Source organism: Micropterus salmoides, unplaced genomic scaffold, assembly GCF_014851395.1.
Source record: "Micropterus salmoides isolate LMB-PRFRI ecotype aquatic unplaced genomic scaffold, ASM1485139v1 Ms_hic_scaffold_7, whole genome shotgun sequence".
Taxonomy (NCBI): domain Eukaryota; kingdom Metazoa; phylum Chordata; class Actinopteri; order Centrarchiformes; family Centrarchidae; genus Micropterus; species Micropterus salmoides.
The window spans coordinates 34,207,076-34,230,245 of record NW_024044459.1 but is presented as its reverse complement, the minus strand read 5'-3'; the positions used below and the strand labels follow the sequence as shown (position 1 = coordinate 34,230,245).

General features: G+C 40.4%; 1 protein-coding gene across 6 annotated transcripts in view; it reads right to left on the bottom strand.

The window, feature by feature from the left end:
* Positions 1–23,170, bottom strand: part of arvcfb (ARVCF delta catenin family member b) — a 228,171-nt gene that overhangs the window by 127,453 nt on the left and 77,548 nt on the right. For 5 of the 6 annotated variants that reach the window (XM_038702622.1, XM_038702625.1, XM_038702624.1 and 2 more), the window contains exon 1: positions 8,020–8,226. In XM_038702622.1, the coding sequence (XP_038558550.1) occupies positions 8,020–8,211 (192 nt within the window). In that variant the 5' untranslated portion in view covers positions 8,212–8,226. Of the gene's footprint in view, positions 1–8,019; positions 8,227–16,216; positions 16,313–23,170 lie in introns of those variants that run through there. The other variant, XM_038702628.1, reaches the window with a different exon arrangement.

The window sequence follows — 23,170 nt, the reverse complement described above, 5'->3', positions numbered from 1 at the left end:
GGTTTCAGCTTAAGAAAAATTACATGATTTTTAGTGTGCGTGCAACTATGTGACACAAAAATTGCAAAGGTTTGCAAATTCCAGACTGTGTGATTTAGTATGGTGTGCCTCTACCTGAGGCAATGTCAGCTCATTTAGTCAGTCATCCACAGTGCAAAGTCATTGGATTTATGGGGACTTAATTGCTTTATTCTGATGGTATACCACATGTAGACAAGTGTTACTGCACATACACTTTTTTACATGCTCATAATCCATCTAACGCACACACACAGGTGGAAGAGTAAGGATTTGCTAGAGCAAGCAAATACCAAGAGGTTTGTTTCTATTAGCTTTAAATAGAACTGAGATTTTAGGCTAATTCCAGATAAAGTAACCAGCTGAGAGTTACAGCTGCCCCTTCTGAGTTGATTCATCTACAGTTTAGTCTGTGAGTCTTGGGGGGACTCTGTCAGACTTCTTTAGTTGATTTGTCTGCTTTAGCTTTGTTTTTCAGGAATTGTGGAAGCTTTCTTATGGAAGAATTCTCGCATCCAAACGCACTTTTTATAATTAACATTAGATCTGAAAGCATGTTTGCACATATCAATAATCGTCAATAATATGAGAGACACAGTACTGTGGAGAGCCTGGCTGAAACTCTTTGATTTGCTTTACTTGCCAACAGATCTGAATATTCACATTGTTGCAACCTCTATTAAAGAACACACTGGGGTGAAATCTAAAAGAAATGTTTAGTTCATTTTTCCATTACTGCGTTCGTAGTCTTAAGGAATTCTCTGTCCAATGAAGTGCAAATTTACCCCATGCAAAACTCCCAGTGCTGCTTCTGTTCCTCATTTGATGACCATTAATATGCTTGTAAGTCATGTAGTAAAAATGTTGCACCAGTATGTTAAACTGATGAGGATAATTAAATTAAAGCTTTGAAGAACACCTCCATCCCGACTGCAACGTTCTAAGACTGTTTTCAATTAAGGTTTATTTCTTTCAGTTGAGAGGGGTCAGCATCCAGCCTTGTTTGGTTATCGTCCTGGACACTGTGAAGGTTGAGGTCACATTCCTCAGGTGGCACTGGGGTCCTTTGAAGGAGTTGGGTTTTATTTTTAACACATGGGCAACAATTTAGCCTCTAGTCCTCTAGTCCTAGTCTGTTTAGACTACAATGGTCATCTTTGAATAAAATGCAGACTTTAATGCTGTCCAGAAACATTCGAAATAACTAAGAATATTTAGCCTGTCAGTTCACCAATGCGAGTACAAGGAGATGATGTCTGGTAAGGGAAATGGAAGCAGTTTTACAGATACCCCTCTAAGTGCTTTTAGTGAGCGTAATGGTTTAATGGATGATCAAATGGCAGGGAGGTGCACTAGGACAGGCAGTAAGTCCACCAACGTTGGGCCACATTTGAAGGATGAAGGTTTGAGCTGCCCCAGTGGGATATAAATAGCCCACAGTACAAAAGTCTTTTCTGCTGCCTCCCCTTCAAACCTCTTTCTCCCTGTTTGTCTGAACAAGAAGAATGTGCACAACCCCAACCTTGAGTAAAAATTCCTGTCCTTCCATGTCAGCCCTTGTACCGAGCTGAGACACAGAAAGGACTTACCCTCTACCTTGAGCAGTTAGCAGTGTGATTCATGGGCCATCGCCTCAGACTTGACTCCTAATGGTGAAGTGGGGTGAATAAAAGATAACCTAGAACATAAATGGCATGCTCTGTGCATTTGGCTTAAGATTAAGCACTGTAGTGGGAAGAAGCCAGTAGTTTTTTCTCATTAATATTTCATACATTTATTATATTTTAAAGTGGAGTGCATTGGCTTTAGAGTCCTTTAGACCTTGATATGCCGAGAATTGAACCACCAACCCCAAGATAATTAGACAATCCACTCTTCTACCTCTTCAACTCCACTACTGTATGTCTCGTTTACACCTGCCTCTAAAGCAATGATTTCCAACCTGGGCTTCTTGACCCTCACAGGGGTTTGCAAGATAGGTAGAAAATAAGAAATAAATTAATTTCTGTAAGTAAAGAATCATTTTCTCTTTTTGATTTTGATTATTTTATGTATCCAGGCCTCTGACAATGATTCACGTGAAACAACCAGAGAAGAAAAAATGACTAATTGACTGAATTGCTCACAAATTATAGACATGCAACTGGTGACAAGGGGTCAAAAGTAGAAATTTAGTCATGTTAAGGGGGGCACATGTGAAAAAAGTTTGCAAACCACTTATTCAAAAAATGTGAGAAGAAAGATTTGCAGAATGACATAACCAGTAGAGGTACTATCTACTTCTGCATCTGTTTATTTCATAAAAATATCTGCTTTTGGATTCACCCTGAAAGGGGCAATGGTCTAGTTGTATATCATCTGCTCCATTTTCAATTTGTGTATTAAATTGTTTTATACTGGCATTTAGACTCCATGTGGGTGTATGAATATGTCTAACTAATTGGGCCGTATTGCATTATTTTGGAAGAATGAAATTGTATACTGTTTCTGTTACCACTGCCAGGTCACACAAGCTGTCAGGCTTCAATACCAGGATAATATTTTATACTGAAAAAAAAAAAAAGCCTGGATATTATTATTATTATGGTTGTAGTTTTTTGTATTGACTGTTTTATTTGTTGAATCTCACCTGTGTTTGTGTGTTTTGCTCTGTATTTCCCATTCTCTGGATTATGTTTCTTCAGTCTTTTATTCATTCATCCCGTGCCTCCTGTTTCACTTTGGTATTTTCCTCTCCACTCGTTTCTGGTCACTTCCCTTGTGTTTTCCTGTGTTCCTTGTTATCTCCACTCCTCTTGTGTATTTAAGTGAGTGTCTCCCCATTATCTGTTGCCATCTCATCTTTGTCTATGTCAAAACTACCTGCCCTGTTTTCCGGAGTTTTGGATTTTCTATCTTTTGGACTGTTTATTTGGATTTTAGATTGTTACCTGTGCCTATCAGTATTTGTTTGCCTTTTGTTTGTCTGTCAGATTATGGACCTTAGCCTGCCTCACCCTACTGTATGTTTGTTCATCTTGTGTTGAACTATTAAATTAAAACCAGTGAACTGTACTTGCTCTGCTTCCTGTTATGTATTTAGTTCCAAGATCCTCTGTTCACATGTGACTTCACTTTGCTGATGACAATAATGAGCAAAGATCTGTAATTTCTGTGAATGATTATCCTCATTTAAGATACCTCTATCTCTTTAAAGAGTAAGTTCTGTTGAGTGTAGTCTTATGCGTATGGTATGTTTGTTTTTACAATCTGATTTGAGCTATGACTCTGAAAAGAAATAGTTTGGTGTTTGTGGCAAATTGTGTTGGTTCATGTCATGTCTGTTCAGAATGCACAATTTATTTGTATTCTTTTACATCCCTAATATCCAGATGACCGAGTAACATTGCATCTACAAAGCCTGGTTAGGTGTTCCATATGGAAACATGGAAAACAAGCAGCATCATTATTAGAATTCAAATGTGACTTTTCTGCATGCTGCACAAAACCACAATAAAAGAGGAATGTAGTGTAACAAAAATAAACAAAGGATTCACTTTAACAACAAGGTAATTAGAGTTTTTATGGAAGGAGAGAAGGTTCCTGATGACACCGCAAGGGAAAAAGACAGGGTTAGATAGAGAAAGGGGGGGGGGGTAAACTAAGGCTCATTGTTAGGCAGGTGATTTACGAGGGTACAGGGGCTCCTGGGCCCTGCCAGTGGAAGGATAGATCTTCTGTCACTATAGCACCCTTAGCCCTTTGTGTCCATTGTGCCTACACAGAGATGGGGGGCTGTGGGGATGAAAGTGGGTGGAGGGCGGCTGGAGCAATTGTTGGTTGAATGCAGTAGTACCATCGCAGGGGCCCGTACATCTTCACCACAGACAGCAGCACAGATCAAAGGCCGCACTGTTCCCTCTCTCTAAAGCTCACAAGCCTTTGAAAACTTCCCAAAACATTTGCACAAGGGGATGACATGCCTCTGCAACGCTCGAAGCCAGCTGAATCTTGCATATGAATGCCAAACACCAGCATTTAATGATATCTAGTGTGCAAGAAATTATCCTGAGTTTCCTTTTTAAATAAAGCCGGAGCGATTCTATGCACCACAAGATGGGATCTGTGCGTGTGGTGGGCAGCGGCCTTGGTTACATAGATTAGGAGTCTGGTGTATATGAAATGAGGTCACCTTTTCCCTTAGCTCCAGACAGACGTGGTTGTCTGAGTGCTGTCTGCCTTTCTCCACACATAGAACTGTCACCATGCACCACTTGACCTTTCAGAACCTTGGTGATAACGCTCCTTCAGGCAAAAATCTATTACCAAAGGCAAACGCAATATCTAATGAAGAAAGGGTAGGTTCTTAGCCTGTGAGTGGTCACATTTTGGGGCTGTCAATGGATGCGGATGTAAAGGCGCCTCGGTCCGTGTCACTGAACCTCTACTAATAATTTCATCATGAAAGCTAATGGAGTGTCCGACAGCATTGTTCAGATGTTTCTCACAGAACGGCGCAGTGTAAACACTCTAATTCTCTTCCTTGCCGGCAATTCATAAAGTGTTATATTTAAGTGAATGAGGACGAGAATTCAATTAGTATGGTCTCTGAAAGTAGGGCAGTGCTGTTTACAAGAACCCCTCATTGTCCCAATACAATGGTCAAAGTGTCGTGTGATCTACCTTTTTATACCCTGTGTTAACATCATGCAAAGCCAAAACAAATTTCATAAAATTATTTTTGAAACATGCTGAACACAATATTCTTTAATCCTATTCAGGCGTGTGCGCTCCAGCTAAGCAGGGTGATTTGTGTTAATATCAGAGGGTGATTTATTTATGGTTGTGGCTATTTTTATTATTTTGTCTCCACTCTGTAGGAAAAATATAAATCATAGAAAAACAGTGAGCTGAATGCAGCATCTTTAGCCAAAGAAAGCAACATGGGATTCTTGAAAAGTTTCAACATTAATCTTAAATTTTCTTTATGGTTAAACAAAGCCAAGAGTCTACAGCCATAGTACTGTAGTGATTTTATGAGGCTACTTAGGCACAGTGGTGTGACAACGCTATGATGAATTAGCAGCATTTTAGCATTTTAGCATGCTAGCTGAGACTGATTGTAATGTCATTAATTTTGCAGGTATGTTGTCTTAACCAAGTATTAGACAAATAAAAATTTGATTTGATAATGGCACTAAATGAAAAGTTAGGGATCACCAAAGTCATTCTAGTCATCGGTCATCCTGAGCGAACGTGAATCTCTGAACCAAACTTCATAACAATCCATCCAAATGTTGTCAAGACATTTCACTCAAATCTAGTCTGTAGAATTCATTCTCTAAAAACTATGAATATTTGTTCAGAATGTTGTGATATTGCATCTGGTAGATTTTGAGATATTTAATTGTATTAGTAAAAGCTTTCATGATGTTGATTCATCATCTGAGCGCCATGAATGTCTGGAGAATCCCTTCAAGGGTTGTCATAATATTTCACAGAAAAACAACAATGTCAACCTCATGGTGGTGCTATGGGAAAAATCAGGGGAAAACCAAAGTCAGTTCATTCCATCGACTTGTGGGCCATAAATATGTATTACAAATTGTACAGCAATGCATCCAACAGTTGCTGAGATTTCATTGTATTTCTTTTTTATGTATTTCAGTCCAGACCAAAATGTAGGAACGACCAACCAGCCAAGCAAATCGACATCTCTAGAGCCTGTATATCAGCTAAAAACTATCCCCTACAGTATTATACATAAATGTTCCGTTCACATGCATATTAGCCACAAGATTTATCACCAAACTCTACATCTCGAAAGGCAGCAAATCTTCTTGACTTCAAATTTGAAGAGGAAATCACTGCTATATTTTCACATAACACTGTCAAACCATCACTGTATAATTAATTTGAGTCATTTGGCTGATGTCCAGGGCCATGCCTCACTCCACATCCAGGCCGTACCAGACAGGACAACCTGCTGTTTTAAAGGTTGGGGGCTTGATGAAAAAAGCAAGTACTGTTGAGAGTTTCACTGTTAGAATTGACCGATCGAACAGTGCTGTGCTGATGTGTGTGTGTGAATTAATCTGCACACATCTCTGTGAACTGAAGATAATTGCTCTCATGTTTATTTGCTACCCACTGGGCCTGCTCTCTCTAGCTCGCCAGTGTTAAAACACTGGTCTTAATGATGAAGGCAGATAAAGTGTTAGCTGCCTGCTGGTGTTCCGATGCCCAGTCTTTACCAAGGTGAGCACTGTGTAGCAGAGCGCTATCTAGATCAATGGCTTATCACCCTCATTAGATGTCTACTTGCATCTGATTTCATTAATCAGATTTTGTTCAATTATCTTTTTCTGACCCTGACTTTAAATAATGGCAGGCCACAGTGAGTCTGGTCCTGGGGCTGAGACTCTGAACCTTTAGTTACAGCTCCATGGTCTATTTTAATCCATCATGCAGCCTGGGGATGGTGTGTGAGGGAAACTAAGCAAGGAAAGGACAGAAAGAGAGAGAGAGAGAGAGAGAACAACCAGATGCATTCCTCATTGCTCATATCACCTCATTATGTGAATGGAGTGGGTCTCACCGTGCAGCACACTCACACAGCAACTTCTGGCTGAAGACTGAGCACACATGCTGCCACATACTCAGGTACTGTTTGCCCTAGAGCAGACACTGATCAACCGCCCCAACCCCCTCACCCCACATCCAATTTGCTTTGGCATTTATAGGTGACGATCCAATGCCTGATGTTTCAAAGTGATGCAAAATGGGGCATGGTTACGTGAGCGGCACCCTGTTACGTCCAATTGATCTCCCAGTGTGCAAAGAGCCAGGGTGGGGGTGGGGGGGTTCTGTGAGTCTGATCTGTGATTGAGAGCGTGAGAGAGCAGGTTAATTCACTGCCTGTCATGTTAAGCACTGTCCAGTAAATCATGGACCAGTTTATGAGAAGGGGAGGGTATGGTTCACTCTCTCTTCACACACATACACATAAACATATAAAAGCAGTAGATTACCCCTGTGATGGGTGAGGGGACGACAAGTTTACTTTACTTTGCTCTACCTTCCCTGCGTCCTCTCCATTACCCCTTGATGAGGCCAAATTGGCAGCTAGTCCTTTAAAAATGAACACTGACACCGACTTCCAAAATGTGACTGCAGGCAAATACAACTGCAGGCAAATGCAGGCAAAACAGTTTCATCTCTGCAAGTCTTGCTATATCAATAATACATGAGACTGCCTCCTTTACCGTGATTAAAGGTGATGTATCTAAGTGCTACAGGTGCTGCATCGCCAAATTGTGCTTTCAAATTCTAGTTAGTAAAACATGTGTACAGTCTGAAAGGATTTCTTCAAAGAAGTGATCATACCCAAGACTAAAAAGTGAAGTAAGCTCTGAGAATATAGCAACACATGTGTCAGTCGCAGTTTGAAGTGTGTAAATCAACGGGCTGTTGTGACTGTTGACATTTTTAGGGGATTACAGCTGTCTCGTTTCTACATCTTACATTTCCTGTTCCTGCAGAGTCAGCCAGCATTGACAGGAGCCCTGGCCAGGACGCTAATGTCCCCCAGATGCTGGGCAGAGCTGGGCGAAAGGCCACATTCAATCAGCAGCACCACCAGACAATATCAAAGGCCAGTGTGCGAAAGGAGATGGGATTGGATGGCAAGCAGTGGCGTAGAAGGAGGAGGCGAACGAAGATAGAATGAGAGGATGAATCAGCTCACTTTTAAAGATGAGTCACCACAAGGTAGATTATTGTACAACATCCAGCACAGAGGGTACACACGAAGGGTCCCAAATCACAAACATCTTGAACAGAGAGATTATTGAGCCCCACCAATGATGAAAAGCAATGACTAAATCAAACATTACGATGGACTGAGCTTGTTCAGATGGGAGGGAGCAGTAGAATGTTGCTTTAGAGAGGTCGGCAGGGATGCAGACATGAGGTAGCGCGTGTTGATGGTTGAAAATGACGGGGAGTTGGGGCATCATTTACCTGCATCACCACCTGCTGCCATGCTAGCGGTTGGCTGGTAGGGGGGTTGGGAGGAAGGTTGGCACGCTCTAGCTGCAGGGTAACGTTGCGACGCTCCTCCTCAAGGGCTCGGGTCAGCTGCTCAAAACGCGCCTCCTGCTCTTTCACTGAGGCCAGGATGCTGGCGGCAGAGCGAACATCATAGTCCTCCATGTCCAGTGCTGGTCACAGTTGTACAGATCTTCCAAGTCGGGAAGGGAGGGAAGACAAGGGGGGGAAGGGGGCACCAGGTCATTAAACACACCCTGACCCAGCAGGCTGGGTAAGTGGCATCAACAGGCTGATGAATGCCATCACGAACAAAAGACCAACATGACACATCAAAATGGAACAATTAGGATGGTTGGCTAGATAACTGGGGCGGTAAGGTCATACTACAGAAAGTCTATCTGTTACAGTCAAGTCTGTTTAAGTTAGACTGTGGATTTGTGAGACAACATCCTTAAGGGACAAGCTTAAATTCTCCCCACAAAGAGTGAGTACAAGGGCACATCTCTGACACCCCAAGTCCAGCATAGCAAAGACATTAGGAGGACCTCTCCTCTGAGTGCCAATTATGTTTTTTCTTGCAGAAGGATTGAGCATTTCTTGTAATTAACACCATCCTGGCACCATAGGAACAAAATCAATACAGATTTGCAGGAACATTAGTGCAGCAAAATAGAAATATGAGCCACCGATTGCAAGTACAACAGAGGGAATGAAAGAGCAAAGTGCACACACAAAAACAACGATTCTTGTTTCTGGACCACCAAAAGGTGGAAAGGAATGATCTCACCCCTACAAATGGACAATCACAGCCAGTGTGGAGGAATGGCCTTGTCATTGGATATAGTCATGCACACAACCATAATGCATTCTGACACACAAGCACTGTTGCAGGCACAAATCCAACACATGCAAGCTTTCCACAGCCAGCCATACAGACACCCAGGCCTGGTATCTCACACACACACACACACACACAGAGTATATCATAAACAATCATGATTTCTAGATAACAGTTGCAAGCCACAGTGCGTATCACTGTCACACGCACCCTGATATCCATAACTGATGGTGGTGTGATATCAAGGGGGTTGACGGCACAATAACAAATGGGGTTGGAAATACCAATCCACAGCAATACAGACCTAGTAGATAAGCAGGCTGAGAGGTGTTAGAAAACAGACATCCCCCACTCTAACAGAAGCAGATGGATGAGACAGCAAGAAGAACGGAGAGCTGGGAGAGAGGGGAAAGAAAAACAAAGAGAAGACAAAAGAGAAACAGCCAGAGGTTAAAACAGAAATGAAACAGCATACGGTTCTTCTGACTAGGTTGTATTTGACTATATAATGATGATGAAACAGGTGCAAAAAAGTATTTGAAAATTAGCACAGTATCCTCTATACACATTTCAAAATAAACATCCATAGTTTTCTCACCATATATCTCTTTAGAAAATGTGAATGCTCTTCACTGTTTTCATTGTACATATTATCAACCTGGCAAAGTGGGCAGCTACCCAGGGACCCGGACCCCAAGAGTCAGTTCCACTGCATGCTTATCCAACAAGCTGACCTCCACACTAACTTATTGCCTCTACACACAAAGGGCACGATACAACCTATATCAAGTAAATCTGAAGTTTTGGAGTTATCAAATGCAAATGTACTATAATTCTGAAACTACAGGGGAATATTTTAATCCTGTCTTGATGAGAGAGCACCTGTCGAATCAAATTTTTCATGGTGCAGAGTAAAAATTACACTTTCGTTTAATTTACATGTTTACATGCAGAAGATAGGATACATACTGAGCAGAGATCTTTGGCTTAATCCAGGCCATGTCTATTTTACAAAACACTGTACACTAACAGATCTCACAGACACAGCGCAAGTGATGTGTCCTTTTGTATTTGGATGTGACATGTGTTCTGGCCTTGGACCAGACTGCTCAGTCAGAGACACATTTGTCAAGCAATCAGCCGAAAAATCAGTCACAACACAAGGCAGCAGCCATCCCGTAGTCAACATAGGTCAGTGAGCATCATTTTAGAAACAAAGAAAGACTGTGGTGAGATGAATCTTTGTGTCCAATCTGTCTCAGATATTGTGATTAGGAATTAGGGCTTTAAAACAAAATGTAAGGTGAGTGCTTATTTAGACACCAGAAGGTTAAACGAGAAGGAACAAAAACCAAGAAAGGACGCTGAGTCAGGAGGAATTCTTTATATCAAAACAAAAAGCTGATCTTGCCGCCAAAACAGACAAAGATTGAGGAGAGGTGGTTTGGCTCAGCGGGATATGATCAATGCAGATGCAACCATTAGAATCTCAAACAGGTCGGATTACAGAAACAGTGTGTGTGTTTAAGTGTGTGTATGTGTGTGCATACACAGGATTCATTCTTCACTATAGGACCTGGTGAGTGTGAGGCCCTTATTCCCTTTGAAGCACACAATCCCTCTTTGATGTTTGTTGCACGCTGATCATTTATTTATCTGGAGCGGAGTCTCATCTGACACGACTCTTCCTTCACTCTTCCTCACAGAGCAATACATTCTGACAAGCCTGTGTTTTCAAACTTGTACTCCACATCCATGTTCATTTTGGTTTCTTTAGCCATATGTGGGAAATGATCTCTCATTACTTAGTCTGTGTTTTCACTCTCAAATCAGGAATCTACCATTTTGAAACGTTGTTCTCACTTAAATATTCCTGACTGGCAGGAGTTTATAGTTATCAGCTGGTGATTTAGTTTCAACATGGAAACAGCACTGGGTAATGACTACTTGCAAAAATAGAATCCATGTCTATTTTCAAAGTTATCCACTACTTGAGATAACCGACAGCAATAGGGTGCCATAAGCCATGTTGATTGGACATACTTAGTGACGGACTATAATGAGTCACAACCCTAGAGGGTTGGGGGGTAACGTAACCATTGCTTCCTGAGTCATAAAGGGAATAATATGGCAGGCATGTCAGCTACGCCCCACAGCTTATCATTAAACACCAACTTCTGGGCCTACTTAAAATAGCACAGGGAGGGGCATCTGAAGAATTCCCCTTGCCAAAAAGACGGTGCTGGCACAAGTGCTTTATCTACTTATGTGTGTGTGTTTTTTGTCTGCACTGATGCAAATTTATATATATATATATAAATAAAACTGTGGTGAGATGGCAGTAATGAAGTAAGTATTGAAATGCCAACACGTTCTCTCTCCCCAAGTCGTCACATATGCACACTTGGTCAAGACCCCTTGGCATTACTTTTTAACACACTGGGTACCCTTTAGCATCAATTGGCTGTGCAGGGCTCCACGGTCAAGTTTACAACAAAATGCTATGTGCAGTCAAGTTAGTATTAATGAATGTGCAACATCCGGTTAGACTTTCAAACTAAAACACATGGGTAACATTGTGAAAGGTTTGGTCAGGTTTAGGCACCTACTTGGTTAGATTTAGGAAAATAGTTTGGGTTAAAATAAGTATGATAGTGATATAAGTATGCTAGTTACATAAGTTAAGTTACCTAACTTAAGTTAGTTACATAAATGACGAATCTGTAGCTTAAGTTAACTAGAAGTTAACTGTGACTATTGGTTTCACGTGGCATGAAAGTCCAGTGTTTTTTTGACCCTTCCATCCACCCCAACCACTTCCCTATGCAGAATTCATCACTTTTTCTATATATATATATATCCCAACATTGACATGACATATAATGCTTTTAGCATTAAAAAATTACAGTAAACGGGTACTCAATGCCTTAGAAAGTGACACCAAGGGGTCTTAACCAAGTGTCCACATGTGACGACTTGAGTGAGAACAGGCTGGAAATGATCCCAGCCCTGTTTTTTAAAGCTTTTGTTCAGCTTTTTGTTCTGTATTTTTGTGGACATAATTTTACACAACACAAATGTAGAAATACATATTTTGGGTAGTGAGATAGATCTCCGCAGTACACATTGGACAAAATTCCACAAATGTGTAAAAAGGAAGTTACAAATGTAACATGACCCACAAATTGACAGAAAAACTGTTTTGTGTGTAGAAGTAACGCTGTGTTTTTGTGGATATGATTTTACACATCACAAATGTAAAAATATTTGTAGATAGTGAAATATTGGTGCATCATAGTACACATTTGTGGATTGTTGTCCATAAAATCTTCCATATGTTTGCTAATGGCCTGAGTCACAACCCAGCATCAATTACACAGATAGTCCTAGATAGTCCAAACTTTATATGATGAAAACATATCAAAGTACAACTCCAAGGGCAGCAGTGTCATTGGTGTATGCCACTACTGAAGGTTTATGAGTGGAGGATGATCACTAATCAAAGAGATGAGATTTAAAAAAGGAAAATGTTTAATTAATTCCACAAAGGGAAGTGTGTTAGATTGGACTACTCTAGGCATAAACATCTTTAATTAAAAGGAAAATCAGGCTCATACTCCACGTGTGGAGTTAATGCAGCACCTCACTACCAGCTTCACTGGTGCTGCTGCAAGGCTTTTCCTCAAGTATAAATGCTCTTCACTACAAAGCCCCAGCTCTAAAAATAGACCAGTAATAAATATATCCACACACGGCCACAATTTTGAGAGTGGATCTGCAGATGAGATACAGCGTTTGCTCACTTCAAAGGCTTGATGGAAAATCCAGTAATAAATCCATGGCACCTTATTCATCAGGTTCCTTGGACTCCCCTAAAACAAATCTTCCAATGACAAGACCCTCTTCTATCATACCCCTCTTATAGTAAACTGGCAAGCATTTAAGTGATGTTATTCTCTAGAATAGCTTTAAATAAGAAAACAGCTAGGTCTAGTTATCTTACAATATGACACCACAACTAAATCACAAAAATAGGGCTGCAACAGAGAAGAATGTCCTATTTATGTAATGTTTATATGGAAACTTTTCTGCCATGAGCAACACACAAGCACTCTGACCAGAGCGAGCTGGAATGACCAACATTTGATCTTTTGTCTCCTTTGGTATCCTCTGGTGAAAAGAATCACAAACTGGGCTGGTTGGTATGTATATTATATAAATAAATATATGTTTGTTACCTCCCACTTCCATTTGAAACCACCAATGTGGAAAGATCCCAAGTGCAGCTTTAACCACAAGGCCACCCTACATCTGTAAAGAGAACCTAAGGACTTAGTGTTAAACCCTTCATGCTTTGCAGTTTATGTGTCTTGTAGAGCTGCAATGATTAGTCGACTAGTCGACTAGTTTTGCTAACCTAGCTTAAATGACTAGCCTGGATCTGTCCAAAGGAAAAACAAATTGCACCTCTAGGCCAAAAGCTTACTAATTAACATGCTATATAGTGTTTGTTTAATCCGCACAAAAACAATTGTAAAAACGAAGTAACTGCGGATCAAACAAACAAGATATGACATGTTTAGAGAGCTGGCAGGTGGAATTCATTACCTTTGAACAGAGCAATGTTCGCTGTTTCCCCATTTCCAATCTTTGTGCTAAGCTGAGCTAACCGGCTGCTGACTGTAGCTTCATATTTAGAGAACACAAATAAAAGCAGTATCAAGCTTCTCATCTAACTCTCATAAAGAAAGCAAATTAGCATATTTCCACAAATGTAAACCATTGCTTTAACTTTTGTCTGAGGCTATATCAGAACTCTAAGCAGAGAGGAAGAAGGACTATAGATACTCAGACTGTGTGGCGCGTTTCTTGAGGAGATTGAGTAGGGGGTCATTAGGGGGATGGAGGAACAGATTGGTAGGTAAAGGATGAGGATAATTGAGTGTGACCATCAGTGCCCGGTATTGAGTTAGAAACATTCACCTGATTAGGGACTAGGTGGGTGGTGGGGTTCTTGCATCAGCCTCACCGCCAATTTGCCCCTTTTCCAGAGGCTGTAATTGCAGCTCAAATTAATTCCTTGTCTAAACCCATCTGATGCCCATCTGAGGACGCAGCTCTCAGTGGCACAGTTTGGTACTTAAAAACACCTGCTCCTCCTCCCCCTACTGTGTTTGCATGGATGTGGTGGTGCAAGCAGTCTTCAATCTACCTGTGTTTGCTGTTGATTCATATTAGAAGGCAAATTGGTGATATTGTTCTGCCTTCAACTGTCAATTCAGAGCCTCTAGTTTCAGGCTCTTAAGAGAATTTCTCTCCTTTGTTAAGATGTCCAATTTGTCAAAGCTCTCACAGAGAGTGACTGACAGTTAAGTGATTCATCATAATGGCAATCTGATATGTTGGAATGGTTTTTATGAGTTTTGCGACAATTTAAAAGCGCAACTCATGAACATGAAAGTCAGTTTAGTCCTACAACAAAGCTTTGATTCATCTCTGGATAACAGACATGACAATTGCACGTTAAGACATGTGTCGCCAAAAGGTAAAACCTTTTAAGAGCGTAAGTGTAGCAAAGCCGTATCAAGTCTTCAACTGTATTTGAAAAAATGTGTTCCATTAATCAGTTCACTTTATAAAAAATAAACAATGCACGGTGGATATAAGTGGAAGCTTTGCCAAAGAGAATTAACTGAAATTCATCATTTTCAGCAGGCTACCATGTAACGAATGGTTACTGAAAAATGATTGTCAATTCCAAAAAATATCTAATGTTCTAAGTAGCACTGGACTTACACAGTAAGTGACTTAAAACGATTCAACAGGAAAAAAAGAAATACACTGTCATCAGAAATGAACCTCCTTCTATTTAGGATTCCAGTCGTTGTTGCTTTGAGGAACATTAAAGTGAGTGTTAATGCCCAAAGGGGTATTGCTGAGTGATGCCAGGATAAGCAAAGCTTAGCGAGGTGTGTGGAGTCCATAGCTGATCACTTTCACAGCTAGAAGAAAAGAAATGCAGCTGTTGTTTACCATCCATGTTTTATTTCATCCTTTTTCTTTGAACCGCCTCGCTATGCGGAGGATTTCAGGCTGGCAAACACACACACATACACTACAACTACATTCACATACTTTTACATGCAAATACATGTCTTTGTTAATCTCTTTGAAGAAACAGAACAGTTCATTAAGACTTAAAGATAGGATCTTTATCACAAAGGTAACATGCTACATAATACTGTATCAGCAATCTGGTTTTAGGTGCCTTCTCTTCCATTTGAAATTTTAACACTGCATTACATTCTGAGGTTTTCCGGGTGGTGATGGAACAATGGATAAGACACATGCCTTTGGTGTGAGAGACATGGGTTCAATTCCCCACTGTGACACATCCACCATTGTGTCTGTGAGCACGACACTTAACCCCTAGTTGCTCCAGAGGCGTGCGACCGCTGACATGTATAGCAGTGTAAGTCGCTTTGGATAAAATCGTGAGCTAAATGAATAAAAAGTCTTGAACAGACACTATAGAATAAGTTTTGGTTCCTACATTATAAACAGCCAACAGTAATAATGTCATGGTTCAGAGTGGAGTGGCATCTAGGTATATGTAAGATAAAAGGCTGTTCTTAATTGTGAGGTCAATCAAAATGATTACTGACACAACAAAGAGGTTATTTTGAACACTAAAAGCAATACACAAAGCTTTGATAGACATGAACATCAGTCAGTATTTAAATTAATAAATTATAAACTCTGTGCCCTACTTCTTAAAGAGAGAAATGTCAAAAAATTGGGTCTTGTTTGTTAGGCAAAGGCATGCAAAAAAGAGCAAGTCTTTTGCAGCACACAAGACATCCAAATTGCAGTTAGGTGTCTCAAGTTGTATCTCACAACATGCGACAAACTTCAAACACTCAATTACACAGTTGAGTCTGTCTTTAGAAACTGGACCAGAACAAACATCGTCTCCTGTTCAGCTCTAAAATACACTAAAAACTGTGAAGAGAACTAAAACCGCTTTTCAACTGACACTTACCTGAGCTGATTCAACTGTGTGAATTATTGAAATGAGAGCGCATTTCCTAGAGGAAAAAGTTCCTGAATGTATTGAAATAAAAATCATACAAGGCACCTCAGCGACAAAGTGAAGGGAAGTGAAGTGAAGTGAAGTGAAGCTCCCTCAAGGAAAGATAACAGACAAAGTGAAGTCTTGGATTTGCAAACCAAAAAAAAAAAACTGTCAGGAAATGTAATTACTGCAATGATGAGCTGAACAAAGTGATTAAAGAAGGCTGGAGGTATAAGAGAGAGAGGTGGGAGTACCTTTGATGTCGGTGAGTGCCGTCAGACCACAAGTAGACTGAGGATAGGCGCAGCTCTGTTAGAGTCGACTCGTTTGTTCAGTCCGCCTGGGGAGATCTGTGGATAAAAAAACAAGGACATGGAATATAAGTATTTAGCCAACCCACTGACAGTGCATTGTTAATATGGCTCTTATGTAATGCAGAGACACACTTATTGAACAATTATAGTAGGTATACAACTATAATCTACTCTCAACCATAGTACACTCACAGTAGCTATTGGTAATGCTTGACACTGTCCATCACTCGTGGTGTGCCACAAGGCTCAATTATAGGCCCGCTTCTGCTTTCTGTTTGTCTGTTTATGGACTTTGTTCGCAATTTAATTTCTATGCCGATGACCCATACCCATAAAACCTGGAAATTTTGACCGTGATGTCCATCTCATTAACTGCTGGCTATCCAACCATTGGACATTTTATATGCTCAGATCTGAAGAAAGTTATCCATGCTTTTATTTACATCCTGATTGGACTACTGGACATTTATTCATATTTAAGATAGAGATCTCTCTCCATTGTAGTTGGTCCAAAATGTGGTAGCAGGGAGCTAAACGATTCAAGGAGGTGTGATCACATCATGCCTATTTTATCCTCCCTTCACTGGCTACCAGTCAAATTAATCAATTTTTACTGATTACATTCAAAGCTTAATAAGGTCTATACCCAAAATACATTTGTGAACTCCTGACCCTTTATGAACCAGACACGCCTTCACTGTGAATGCTCCGGGCAATGCTCATGGTTTGGTCTTTGCCGGAGGAACTTAGCTTGGTGCTTCTGTGTGTAGATACAAGTTGTGCAGATGTCCAAAAACAAAACATTTAGTCAATATTTCTCAGATGTAAGATTTCTCCAAGGAAAACCAAGTAATATGTCAGCTATTGCTATATGCTACAATAATTTTAGGCTAAGTATTTTGTTATTATTTACCGATTGTTAATAATGAGGCAACACCTACTTGATACCTCTAACAAACTAATATGTCAGCTTAGTATTCACACTGCACCACCTCAGAAATAGACATCACAGAGACATAGAAAGAACAAGTCCAGTGTCCAATACTGTATCACAAATTAGTGTTTCATACCATGGGATGAATCATTCTGTCATACACGCCAACCTGTCCGGAGGCTCTGGTGCCTTTGATGGTTGAGAAAACAAAAGTCTGGCAGCAAAACCGCTGGATCAACTGAACCCTTGAAGATGTCACTGATGATGAAATCAAACGCTCCTTTATGCACGCGTCCTCGCAGGCCAACTTTCATTTCAAGACAATGGGTTTAATAGGATGTAATGGTTCCTTAAAAATTGCCTCATCCTTCAAGCAACAATATTTATTTAAAAAACTACAATTCCCAAAATGAGTTCATCAGTAGTTCATTTCAGATCATTAGCTGTTATGCACAGATGCAACTGGGGTTCAGATTCTTGATAAAAATGTTGAAGAGCAAAAGTTACATGTCCTATACTTCGGTATTTTGGACATTCATGGTTTTTTCCTTACTGAAACTGAGACATTAGCCCTGAGAAAACCTGAAGCAGCAAAAATTGCCAACTGAACTTTCATGTGTTTAAACTGCATGAATTCAAATAAATATGGACTCACATAAGCTTTAACGTATAGACAGCTCTCCACATGATAAGTATCTCCAGATGCAGCTCTGGCTGCATGCCAAACATGCATCACTGAATAGTGAAGCAATGCAATGTTTCAGTAACTGTGATCAGAAGATTCCCACAGTGAGTTAGAAAAAAATTGATACAAAGTCAACTTTCCTCTCCAGGTTTTAGCTGGCTCCGGGATTAGAATATCTCTCCCTCTCCAGGGTGTGTTCACTTCAAGGACAGATAGGCTCTGAGCACCTTGGATTTCTGGTACAAACATCAAAGGTGAAGCTAAGCCCAGCCGCATTAGTTATCACCTCGTCTCTCTCGGTCTCTCTCTCCGGCTCTGGACGAGCCCTTACATCACTAATTATCTCGGCACACAGTCACAGCTCACAGTAGTACTGTGATTAATACACATTTTATTCTGCTTAACGCGATGCAATGCTCTTGTAAGTGAGTTTTTACTGTGGTTTGGCAGGTTTGAGAATGGGAAAATTGATGGTGAGTGAAGATGATAAAAGAATGAATGATGCTCGGCCACCCTTGGCTAATGGCACTTAACCTCCCAGCTGATCCTGTGGAGCTGATCAGAGGTCAATAGTAAGTAACTGTGACTATTCTGGGTGGTGGTCGAGGGTTCCTGTGGCTAAAGAGGTGTTGATAAATGACCAATTCTGACACAATGCTGACACATTGCTCAATAATTGGAGACCTGTATTTGGCAGCTCTAAGGAGCAAATGTGGTTAACAATGCAATGCTGTATAGAAGTTTGTATTATTCAACAAAGCACTTCTATGGGTAAATGTAGATTTAAATCAGTGGCCGTGCTTCAAGCAGATAGAGTTTCATACTCCCAATAGCCACATCGAATCAGATGTATTTACACAGCACCCAATCAGATACATTTCTTTGCTCTTGGTTCTGTGGAACGTGTAGATTATCTTCACCGTTGCTGCTGATGCCGCCACCAGCACTTGACAGTAATAACTGCAGAACCCTCATGCAATATTTGTGTTGCATATCAGCGCCTCATACCTCACCTGCTGTGCATTATGCAGACAATTGCATATTCTATCATGACTTGTTCCCCGTCAACCCACATCGTTTGGAGAGTGCCCCAGTGTAGTTCTGTGATTAATAATGAACGCAGAGTGAGGGTTAGCTAGCTGACTGACTGAAGGGCTGACTGGATAAGCAGACACTGCTTGTGTGTGTCTGTGTATGCATAAAGGTGTGCCATTTCATGCATCCTCTGTGAATACAGGCTTCTTGTGAATGCAGTGAGAAACCTGACTAAATGTTTGGACAACTACGTAAATGAAATACTAAATATGAATGTGAGTATTAAAATGTAAGTGGAAGCATTATTTGAAAACTTGCGCATGTGGGTTAAGTCCTTCAACCAAAATAATATTGATGATGCTGTGAAGTTGTTTGACATGGCCCAAAATTACCCATGCAGTGTTCTACGAATTAGTATCCCAGTATGCCACCATTTGTCAATGCCTTCCATAACACATATGATTCACATGAGCATATTCTGATTTAATGATGTGGTTAAAAGTAAGGAACCTAAAACAACGTGGTTAAGGTTAGGGGAAGATTGTGGTAATTGTTAATAATAATAATAATAATAATAATAATAATAATGCATTACATTTATATGGTGCTTTATCCTGGATACTCAAACCGCTTCCAAGGAATAGTTTGACATTTTGGGAACTATTTGTATTAGCTCTCTATCTGAGAGTTAGATGAGAAGATCTATATCACACATATTTTTGTGCAGTAAGTATGAAGATATATCAAGGAGGCATTAAGCCTAGCATAGTAGAAACAGGGGGAAACAGCTAGCCTGGTTCTCTCCAAAAGCCACAAAATATGCAGAGACACGATATCACAACCCCTATGCCATGACTCCCTGCCCAGTGACAACTGGTATGTGCATGAGTGTGATTTTGTTTATTTCCTACTTTCCGTAGAGTGTGGTATGCTTGGTCTGTTTTGGTTTTGTCTGTCTGTGTGTGTCTCGCTATATCTCTCCAGTTGTGGACGTAGGCGTGAACCCGGGCTCGTGGTTTGGAACTTTCCTGCACCTGTCTGCCATCGGCAATCACCACACCTGATTGCCATCCACCACTTACCAGGTCCATAAATACCAATGCCTCACATCCACACTCAGCTGGGTTGTGTCACACATAGCATGTTTAAAAAGACATACCTGACAGTTATCTTGGTTAAACTAGTTAATCTGTTTTACCTGTTTAACCCACTCTGTCTTCTCTGTCTGCAGAACAACAAACACCTGGACTTCATCCCTGCCTGCCGGCCAAGACTCCCAGCTACTGGACTCTGCTCACTCATTCTGCCTGCCACGCAATCCAATTCACTATCATCTGAACTGTAAATGAACTGTAAAAACTCACAAAAGTGGTACCAATCTTCTGAACTCTCGATAGGGACACAAATAAATGTTTTCCAAAATGTCAAACTATTCCTATAAAAGAAACCAAACATTCAAGATGCAACTACAACAGGGCACATTTTAGTACAATGTATACGTTGGTTGTCTCTTGACCAAATGGCCAGTGCTGCTATTTCTTTACTGTGGGCTGTTCATCTCGCAGTGAAAATGTAAATCTGACAAATACTGTACAAGTTATGTAATCACCACACTATTATCTATATCACTATTTTACACTAAATTACTTTATTTTGTAGTAGCGTACAGTGAAAAAACACCAAAAGAAAGTGACCTCGTAGGTTTCCTCATTTTCAGACCTGTGTCACAATGTTAAGCTACTAAAAACAAGAGGCGGTAGGGAATCAGAGCTGCTCAACCCAACAGAGGGGATCATGGCCTCTGCACGTCATAGTATGTATATTAGCCTACTGAGCCATAGGGAATCACACAAATCTACGCATTTTGGTATGTTGACAGCAGTTAAAGCCAGTGGATGGAGTATTGTTGTCCATCAGGTTTATACATGACTCATATTCCACCTATCACCTGTTTTGCTTTGGTCTTCTCTCCGACTTCTCCCCAGTCTCATGAAACTTATTGTAGCTGGTTTGGAGCAATCTGTGCTCCGACAGAATCCCCTGGCAACCCTGTATTTCCAGCTAATTGCTCAGTTGAAAGCAGAGCTAAGACATGTTGTACTGCAAATGTGCATCCTGTGTCTGCAGGATGTGTTTGCAGAGAGCAGAAGCTAATGGTATATACCACAAGAAAATTACAGTCCATCATCATTAGTCCAGACAAACAGGCAGGCTTGGGTCATAAAAAAAAGAAGTAGTAGAAGAGTGGTTCAGGTTTTAGAACTCACTCACGCACTCATCCTCGAGAGCTGACCTTGGCTATAGCTCCTTTAATTTAAGGCAGGAAGAAATGACCCCACCCCATCAGAACTTACCGCCTCTCAAGATGTAAATAAAGAAAGACTGATCGAAAATGATGTCCTGGCAGACCAGAACAAAGTATCAGAGATCACTGAGATGTTTGAAAGGGTATATAAGAGGAAGGAGGAGGAATTGAGTTTGTTTTTTGGTCTGTTGTAGGATTTCAGTGGGTTAGTTTGAAAGTAGAATTTGTTACAGATTCATTACGGGCAGACTGTGATAAATAATGCAATTCTTGGTATCGACCTTGGTAAATCCAACACGACAAACAATCCAGTGGCACATCAGTGTTTGAGCTACCCACTGCACTCCTTGACCTAGTAACTAGTTGATAATAGATCCTCCAGAGAAAAACATACTGATATTACTCACACCAATAGTTTTTGATAAAAAACAGTCAAACAACAGACACCTTTGTCTCTGTTGAAATCAGAATCATATAATAATAATAATAATCTTTATTTGTACAGCACTTTTCAAAAACAAGTTTACAAAGTGCTTTAACAAGTGTAAAGACAATAATACCCAAAAGACATATACAATATAAAAACAATACAAGATAAAAGCAAGAAAACATTGAAAAAACTAAAATACACGTTTAAGATAAATATAATATAAGTAAAATAGAATTAAATAAAAGGGATAAAATAAAGTCAAATAAGATCGGGAAAGGCTCTCCTATAAAAGTATGTTTTAAGAAGGGACTTAAAAGAGTTCACTGACTCAGCCGACCTGATTTCCTCGGGCAGGCTGTTCCAGAGCCTCGGGGCCCTGACTGCAAACGCTCTGTCCCCTTTAGTTTTCAGTCGAGACTCTGGAACAGACAGCAGACCTCTGCCCGAGGATCTCAAGGTACGTGCTGGTGCGTATGGGACTAAAAGGTCAGAAATATAACAAGGCGAGAGGCCATGAAGAGCTTTAAAAGTGATCAATAAAATTTTAAAGTCAATTCTAAAACATACTGGGAGCCAGTGTAATGAAGCTAAAATAGGAGTAATGTGGTCATATTTCTTTGTTCTGGTTAAAAGCCTGGCAGCTGAGTTCTGGACAGTCTGGAGTCGATCAGTAGATTTTTGGGTTAAACAGGTGAAAAGGCTGTTGCAATAATCCAGGCGTGATGAGATGAAGGCGTGTAAAATGGTCTCGGTGTCTTTAAAAGTTAACATAGATGATAGTTGATAAAAACATGATTGAACAAGTTTTGTGGTGTGCTGCTCAAAATTTAAATTAATATCAAACCAAACACCAAGGTTCTTTGCCACAGGCTTAATGTGATTTACTAGGGAACCAGCAGGTGGCAGTATTTGATTTGCCATCTGCTGGGACCCGATGACCAGGATTTCTGTTTTGTCTGAGTTCAGCTGGAGGAAATTATTTGACATCCAGTTTTTAACTTCACAAAAGCAGTTGTTAAGTGAACTCAGCATTCCAGGGTCTGTGGATCTGACGGGCAAGTACATTTGTGTGTCATCAGCATAAATATGAAAAGAAATGCCATGTTTATGGATCATATGTCCAAGGGGAAGCAGATACAAGGAAAACTAAATGGGTCCTAAGGCCGACCCCTGAGGCACACCATATTTAACTGGACAGAACGAAGAGACATAGTTGTTTACAGACACGCAAAACTTCCTATTTGACAGGTAGGATGAAAACCATTCTAGGGGCGTACCAGAGATCCCCACCCAGTGCCTCAGTCTGTCTAACATGATGTTGTGATAATTGCGTTGCTGGGTGGTTGTACTTAGGATGGATTAAAGGCAAAGATTGAATTTCCCAAGATGTTGTATTGGATACAATTGTGTAGGTGACAATAAACTTGACTTGATGTGATTTTGTATTAGCTGCTAATGTTGTTTTAAACACAGCTTTATAGTCTTATAGCCCACTGAATAGTATT